The following is a 9,223-nucleotide window of genomic DNA, read 5'->3' on the forward strand; positions in this document are numbered from 1 at the left end:
AATAGAACTTTGTAAACTCTAGAACCTATTAAAGATTCATTTTTTGACCATGTCTGAGAGAGAGAAAGAGACTAGCAGTAACAGTTCCATTCATGGGCGAGTGGTGGCTTTGTAAAGATTTACTACCAGGTCCTATAAGTTTTCTAGCATCGTAGAGGAAGCTCAGGAGGCTTAATCTTAATAACTGCTAGTAGAAAATAAAGGGAAATAATTTTTTCTACTTAGAAAATATTCTCCTGTTAATATTGTTTGTGACTAAAATAACAATTATTATATTGCATATGTATAACAAGTTGTAAGAGTATCTTGTGTAGGAGACGGTGAGACTCGTCGTGGGCGACGAAGCGTTTCACTGAAGAACCACGGCAACACACAACAAACCAACAAACAATGACAGCCACGGCGCGAAGGCAACTAACAAAGCTCAGCTGACTGCACGAATAGAAACGGAACCCAACGGTCACTGTACTGATCGCCACAAACGTCAGAACCCGACTGCCTCGCACCTCCAATCGACCGATTTTTATTACTCAAGATGGCCTAGCTAATTTGCATCCCCGCGAGATCTCGCACGATCCTGCGAGATTCCGTCTCTAATAAAAGCAGGCAGGCGCCATCTTGAAACTCTTTCTTCCGCTGCCCCGACCACAGGATCAGCCACCACCCCACACGCCAGGCACACACGGACCCTCTTGCGCCGAGGGCTACGGTTAGTCTCACACTCCCCCCTGGTCTCCAGATCACATACGTGACACGGCGGACGTGGCCGTTTGATTCAAGCACTCCTGCGGAGGGGTATTGCCGGGACTTCCTCATCGGAGCTCTCAGAAGTGGCATCGGAAGCATCAGCATCAGCATTAGAGCTCGCAGTTAAGTCATCAGGTCCATGGGGCACAGGTTGGATCCATCGCTCATCGTCGGATGACTCGCTCCTTCCACTGCTCGCAGTTGAGTCACCAGGTTCGTGGGGCACGGGTTGGATCCATCGCTCATCGTCGGATGACTCGCTACTTCCACTGCTTGCCGATTGGTCAGCGCTTAGAGCGGGCCGGACATCCATTACGTGGCGCGGAGTATCATCGACTAGTATGGCCTGTTCACTGATGACGCCGGTGACCCGCCCCCTCCAAAAGCTGCTGGTGCACCGGCCGCCGGGTGGCTTCACCCAGACGGTGTCTCCCACTTGGTACGTCCCCTGGGGTTCTCGTTGGTCGGGTAGACACACTTCAACGTCCTTGACGCGCACGTGGTAGTGATGAATCGCATCAGCGGGCGCACTGCCGCCAGTCACGGTGTCCTTAGGCGTTGTGTTGTATCTGTAAACCGCCTCCGCGATCGTACACTTCTTCCTGGCCGCGATCCTCTTCACGGTTCGGTGGCATCGCTCCGCTATGCCGTTGCCGCTCGGCACATACGCGCATCGGTGTCGAAGGCGGATCCCCCAGTTGTCCATAAAATGCCTAAATTCCCTGCTGCAGAACGCCGTGTCGTTATCCGTGAGGATCTCCTCAGGCGGCCCCCTTTCGTAGAATATGGATTCCAATTCGTGGATGACACTGGTGGAATCCTGCCTTGCCAATTGGCGCCAAATCGCGAACCTCGTTGGCCCGCAGTCTATCAGCATGAGGAAGTGTTGGCTGCCGTAGTGGGTTATATCCATACCCAACCGACTCCAAGTCGCGTCCACTCCCAGCTGTCCTTTCCGCCATCTGGCTGGGGCGGGGTCGATGGACTGGCACGTTTGGCACTCCCTGACCACTGCTCTTACTGCGCTTTTTGGTATTGATGGTCTAGCCAACTTCACAAAGTAGTAGGTCCGTTGCACTCCGGGGTGCCCACTGTCGTGATGTATCTTCCTGATTTCGTCCTCCTCGACGGAGGCAGCACACAGAGGCAATGGCTTAGCTTCTTTCTTCATAGCCTCATACCATCTCCGTGGTACCCGAGTGAGCTTGTCGGCGAGGTTGTAGTCCGAGGTGACGAGCACTACGTCTACGGACAGGTTGTACTCCGTCACCAGTTTTTTCACAGTCTCGAGCCTCCGTCTTATCAGCATTTCGCTGGCTGCCTTGGTGCGTGCCCTGGCCTTGCTCGTGAGTGTGTCCGACACCCAGTGGTGCACGCAAAGTGAGTCAGTGTGCACACGCAGTTTCTTCACTTCCCATTGAAGTGCCAGGTTAATGCCCTTTATTACAGCGTCGAGTTCTGCCAGGTTGATATGGGCAGCATCATTCGCCGGTCGCAGCCAGCAGGCATCCTCAACTACGGCCCCATCTTTCTCCAAAACTACACCGATCGCTAGAGAACTTGCGTCCACCCACACGCTCAGTTCGTCTCCCTGCACGCACCAGTCCCCTGTGGCGGGGTCATTCTTTTTCACACTAGCGACGGTCTCCTTTAACATTCGAACCAATAGTTCGTCGGTTATCTCATCGTCCCAGCCTTTGCTGACCGCATTTGCCCTCCTTTTTATGACGCCTGTCGCTGCACGAACCCATCCGCATACTGGAAGGTGCCCCACAAGTTTCCCGCACAGGGAGAACACAGCACGTGTTGTGTAAACGTCGGGTACGTCGGGAACTGCGGTTCCACGCCTCCACTTCAGGATCCCTCGCTCCTCTTGAACGCTCAAGCCCAATACGCGGGCACCATCCTCAAGCCGCTCAGAGTCCTTGCAGTTTAGACCAAACTCGGCAAGTTTGGATCTTACGCGCGAAGAGGACACGATATCTTCGTTCACGTATATATCGTCAATATACGCCGATGTTCCCTTTCTGATCCATTCTTCTTGTGACAACACGGCATTGACGATAGCCTTCATTATCTGGGGTGCTACGTTTAGCCCAAATCCGAGTCGCGTAAGACAGTATCTCTTCCCGGAAAACATCACTGTCTGGAAAGGCCACATCGCCTCGCCGATCCGGACCTGCAAGTATGCTTTTCTCAAGTCCAGTAGGGACACATTGGACCCCTGCCGGCGCCACTCTCGCAGCTTGCTGGCACAGACGTCGGCGTCCGCTGTGAACGCATCAACGTGCGCATTCAACTCACGGTAGTCCATTACCGGCCTCACCTTTGACTTGTTAGGTTGGGCAACTGCCATCAGCGGTATCAGGCCCTTGGGGGGTCCAAGTTTGTCGTAGGGGTATGGAATCAGCCAACCGTTCTTAATCCATTCACGGAGCTCGCTTTCGTATGCAGGCCTTATCTGGTCGGGCATACGGTACTCTGCCACTTTGTTTTGTAGTTTGGCCGGTTCCTTGTCTTCTGACCACCTCCAAGTGGCGGTCCACGCCTTCTTTTGGTCGTTGAATTCCGCACTGAAGTCCGGCTGGTCGACTCTTAGTGCTGCGCACACCGGGGCCTATCCTGAAACTCTACAACGCCAGCGCGCGTTATGCGCACGCCACCCAGGGCTTTGATGGCATCGTAGCCTAGCAACAGGTCGAAACTCAGCGGCTTTTCGCATGTCACCAGCGCTTCGACGTTGGCCGAGTTCCCAGTTCTTGTGCGAATGTGTACCACACCCACGCCGCAACACATTCATATTTTTCCAGTGATGGTAGTTATCCTGACGTTCTTCTTTTTCCACGCCCGACAGAAGTCCGCACACACTATGGTGCGGGAGCAACCGGAATCAAGGAGGGCTGAACATAACGTGTCATTAACTCGGACCTGAATGACAGGGAGCGCCTTGTTTATTTTCTGTTCGGGGAAGAGGTCGGAACTGGCACCTTGTCCCCGTCCCCGTTTCCCGCACAGTCTCGGGCCATGTTCCCAGTCTTGTTACAGCGGTAGCAGCGAACAGCCGTCGACCGCCTTCTACAATTTCTTGCCATGTGGCCCCGCCCGTTGCATCTGTAGCAGATGACATCACCTTGCGGGCTGGGTCCCTGAGACGGTCCTTCGCCACTTGGTGGGGCCTGTGCGACGGCGACTACCGGTTCCTGCACCGTCGAGTCATCCTTAATTATTGTCCTGGCTCTGTCCACTAGGTCACTCAGCGGTAGTGAGGACATGGTAGAGGTTGCTCGCAGGAGCTGCTTTGCTCCAGCGGGGAGTCCTGACAGGAATTTGTAGGCTAGGGCCCTCTCGGGAAGACCGCCGAACAACACCGTCAGCTTCTTAAGTTCGGCGAGATACACGTCCACAGTTTCGCCCAAGCGTATAGACCTCGTCTCAAACTGCTCCCATGCAGTGGCAGGGTCAGTGGCGAACGCCCTGTACAACGCCGCCTTGATACTCGAGTAGTCACACTTCTCCTCAGCGCTGAGTTGCTGATATACAACGAAGGCCCCGCCGGTCAGCCGCAGAGGAATCACGCGCTCGACATTTTTCACGCCGGACAACTGACAATGTAACTCGACCTTCTCAACCCAGCTGAGTACCGGGTCGGATCCGTCGAATTTCGGTATCAACTTTAGATCGAACCTATCCGCCATTGAAGAAAAGAAAACCAAGTTCGGAGCGGGGAGGCCGAAATAGCTTGTAAGAGTATCTTGTGTAGGAGACGGTGAGACTCGTCGTGGGCGACGAAGCGTTTCACTGAAGAACCACGGCAACACACAGCAAACCAACAAACAATGACAGCCACGGCGCGAAGGCAACTAACAAAGCTCAGCTGACTGCACGAATAGAAACGGAACCCAACGGTCACTGTACTGATCGCCACAAACGTCAGAACCCGACTGCCTCGCACCTCCAATCGACCGATTTTTATTACTCAAGATGGCCTAGCTAATTTGCATCCCCGCGAGATCTCGCACGATCCTGCGAGATTCCGTCTCTAATAAAAGCAGACAGGCGCCATCTTGAAACTCTTTCTTCCGCTGCCCCGACCACAGGATCAGCCACCACCCCACACGCCAGGCACACACGGACCCTCTTGCGCCGAGGGCTACGGTTAGTCTCACACAAGTATAAAATATATATTGCATCAATTGAATGAGCTGAACTCACGTGAAATATAGCATTTTGATTTTACTGTTTGTGTGAGAAATGAGCATTTATTCATTTAGATATATAGGTTGGTTATGTACTAGAGTAAATGTAACATGTTTCTGCTTTTATTGATCATTTAGTTTTGTGGCTATTATTGATGTATATCTCTTTTGTAAAAACATTTGAGTGCAATACAATTTTATTTGATAGAAAAATATTACAAACAAAAATTTTTGTGAAGATAGTTTTCACAAAGTAAACTACAGAATTAAAATATTAAGTTTTTCTCTCTTATTTTTTTTTTTTTTGTTCTAGGTGGGGGATGAAGCATCCTGTTAGATGCCAGACATTCACCTGCTATCTCATATATTCTAACCAAGAGATCTTTTTAAGATTCTAATCGTCCCTTTAAGTTCAATTGCTAGAATATCTTTTGCACTTACTTCACCGGGTATATTTGCCAAGTAGATTTCGGAATTCTTTTTCATGAGATCGATTGTTCCTATAATTACTGGAATGATAGAGATCTTCCTATTCTTTTTTTCTTTTCATATCGTCTATAAAACTATAGTATTTCGTTATCTTTAGTCATTGTCTATAAAACTATAGTATTTCGTTATCTTTTAGTCATGGTCTATAAAACTATAGTATTTCGTTATCTTTTAGTCATTGTCTATAAAACTATAGTATTTCGTTATCTTTTAGTCATGGTCAATAAAACTATAGTATTTCGTTATCTTTTAGTCATGGTCTATAAAACTATAGTATTTCGTTATCTTTTAGTCATGGTCTATAAAACTATAGTATTTCGTTATCTTTTAGTCATTGTCTATAAAACTATAGTATTTCGTTATCTTTTAGTCATGGTCTATAAAACTATAGTATTTCGTTATCTTTTAGTCATGGTCTATAAAACTATAGTATTTCGTTATCTTTTAGTCATTGTCTATAAAACTATAGTATTTCGTTATCTTTTAGTCATGGTCTATAAAACTATAGTATTTCGTTATCTTTTAGTCATGGTCTATAAAACTATAGTATTTCGTTATCTTTTAGTCATTGTCTATAAAACTATAGTATTTCGTTATCTTTTAGTCATTGTCTATAAAACTATAGTATTTCGTTATCTTTTAGTCATGGTCTATAAAACTATAGTATTTCGTTATCTTTTAGTCATTGTCTATAAAACTATAGTATTTCGTTATCTTTAGTCATGGTCTATAAAACTATAGTATTTCGTTATCTTTTAGTCATTGTCTATAAAACTATAGTATTTCGTTATCTTTTAGTCATTGTCTATAAAACTATAGTATTTCGTTATCTTTTAGTCATTGTCTATAAAACTATAGTATTTCGTTATCTTTAGTCATGGTCTATAAAACTATAGTATTTCGTTATCTTTTAGTCATGGTCTATAAAACTATAGTATTTCGTTATCTTTTAGTCATGATCTATAAAACTATAGTATTTCGTTATCTTTAAGTCATGGTCTATAAAACTATAGTATTTCGTTATCTTTTTTTCATTGTCTATAAAACTATAGTATTTCGTTATCTTTAAGTCATTGTCTATAAAACTATAGTATTTCGTTATATTTAGTCATGGTCTATAAAACTATAGTATTTCGTTATCTTTTAGTCATGGTCTATAAAACTATAGTATTTCGTTATCTTTAAGTCATGGTCTATAAAACTATAGTATTTCGTTATCTTTTTTTCATTGTCTATAAAACTATAGTATTTCGTTATCTTTTAGTCATTGTCTATAAAACTATAGTATTTCGTTATCTTTTAGTCATTGTCTATAAAACTATAGTATTTCGTTATCTTTTAGTCATTGTCTATAAAACTATAGTATTTCGTTATCTTTTTTTCATTGTCTATAAAACTATAGTATTTCGTTATCTTTTAGTCATGGTCTATAAAACTATAGTATTTCGTTATCTTTTAGTCATGGTCTATAAAACTATAGTATTTCGTTATCTTTTAGTCATTGTCTATAAAACTATAGTATTTCGTTATCTTTTTTTCATTGTCTATAAAACTATAGTATTTCGTTATCTTTTAGTCATTGTCTATAAAACTATAGTATTTCGTTATCTTTTTTTCATTGTCTATAAAACTATAGTATTTCGTTCTCTTTTAGTCATGGTCTATAAAACTATAGTATTTCGTTATCTTTTAGTCATGGTCTATAAAACTATAGTATTTCGTTATCTTTTAGTCATGGTCTATAAAACTATAGTATTTCGTTATCTTTTAGTCATGGTCTATAAAACTATAGTATTTCGTTATCTTTTTGTCATGGTCTATAAAACTATAGTATTTCGTTATCTTTTAGTCATCGTCAACGAGCATGTGATATGTGAAATAGGCAATTATAATAATGGAAAAATGAAAATTTGCATCAGTGACTGGAGTTACCATCAGAAGTAAGCAATTAAGTAATTTGGCTGACTTTAATAGCATATACTTTTTTGTTTGATTACAGACTCCAAACAGTATTGGAGAACCTTCTGAAGCTTCATCCATGTTTGAGGACATCGCCTTGCAGCAGCGCAACCTATCAGGGTCGGTGTCACCTCTGGTGATACCTACAAATTCAGGTCAGTCAGGTACATCCGGCACACAATCACCACTTTTAATACCTGCACAAACGGCTAGGTCAGGCACGCGCTCCCCACTTGCATCAACACAACCTGAAGGGTCTGCTGCATCTCTTGCTATACCCACACAGACAGGTCAGTATCTTCAACAAATGATTGACACTCTTTACAATTTTTTCGACATAAGTATAATTTTTTCGACATAAGTATAATTTTTTTTAAATTACTCTCACACAATAGTGTGTATGTAAAAAATCATATCAAGCAAATTGGTCTTTATTTATGATTTTCCATGGTTGTTTTATCATCAGAGCTATACAATCAAATAAAATTAGAATTTTACAGACAAAATGTATGTAAAGAATACAAGAAAAAAAACAACATTTATACAATTTGAAAAAAGTCACATCTTTCAATATACCAATACATATACTGATAACTGAAAGTTTACAGGTCAGCCATCATTGATTTTGCAAAAAAACTGTTAAGACAAATTTGTTTGGAATTTTTTAGTCATGTTGGAAACAATTAATCATGAAATTACATATTTGAATCTTTAAAGTTTGAAAGTGTAACATCCATTGAGCTAAAAATTACATAACGAAAATATAAAATACATAAAATAAACAATATTATGCTAAATTCCAGTGACCAAGTTTTTATTCATATTTTTTAATGCAAACAAAAGGATGGAACATATATATTTAGATATGGTTTGCAGGCACTTTAAGGAGTGGCTATGAGTTTGCAACAGTATTCAGCTGATGTTTGGGAGCAGATTTTGGTAATGGTCAACGACAGAATGGAGTCATTAGTTGGACACTTGATGACTGTTGTAGACTGCTCATGGCTCAGCACAGATGGTAAAATGAATTGATCAACCGACTAACAAACACAGCCTTGACAGTAGCATTTAGAGGATTGGGGTTGTCACACATGCATCCAATGTTTAATGAATATTCACAGAAAGCACAGTCTGTTTTTTCTTTTGGGGTTGTTTTTATTTTATTTTTGAACTTGTATGCATCCCCACTGATGGCCACGTAAAAGACGAACGCTGTCATAAGAAGAGAAGACGGAGAAGAAATCAACCGCACACACTGCTGGAGATAGTGAGTTGTTGAGCATGGGGCACATGGGTGCATTACAATTAAATATGTTTTGTTAAATGTTAATTGAGCTTTTACCTTGAATAGTTTGGACTATATAATAAAAAGTAAATGCTCCAAGTGTTGGAAAGTAGAGAGATATAATACAAACTATGTAAGGTTCAAATGATATGTGTTTGTTTTATTTTTAATGGTTAATTTTATGCATATATTTTTATTTTCATTATTATTCCAGGATAATTCATGATAAATTTTAAGCCTTCATATTTGTAGAAAAAATCAGTTCTTGAAATCCTTGATAGAAAGACAAGATTTCAGATTTCATTGACATCAGCAGATGGTAGAAAATGTCAGAAAGAAATTAAGATTCAAGAAGCAAAATGAGGCAAAATCTAAGAAAAAATGCATGATCATTATAATTTGCAAAAGAGCAAAGTGTACGTGAAAAACTTATTAAACCAGTTGCACATGAGGACATTCATTACATTTCATACAAGGACGACAAATTCTGTGAAAGACAATGCAGTAAAAGTGACTTAAACATGCAAAGAAGCTGCTCAAAAAATTG

At 42.3% G+C, this 9,223-nt stretch overlaps 1 protein-coding gene across 1 annotated transcript in view; it reads left to right on the forward strand.

The window, feature by feature from the left end:
• The window catches only part of LOC145265441 (protein transport protein Sec31A-like), a gene marked incomplete in the record, with an annotated part of 154,076 nt that overhangs the window by 84,463 nt on the left and 60,390 nt on the right, over positions 1 to 9,223 (forward strand). Inside the window, 1 exon segment of the mRNA XM_080121287.1 lies at positions 7,432 to 7,681. Coding sequence (XP_079977413.1) covers positions 7,432 to 7,681 — 250 coding nt within the window.

The sequence above is a fragment of the Euprymna scolopes genome, chromosome 40, assembly GCF_053919585.1.
Source record: "Euprymna scolopes isolate OS-2025 chromosome 40, ASM5391958v1, whole genome shotgun sequence".
NCBI lineage: Eukaryota > Metazoa > Mollusca > Cephalopoda > Sepiida > Sepiolidae > Euprymna > Euprymna scolopes.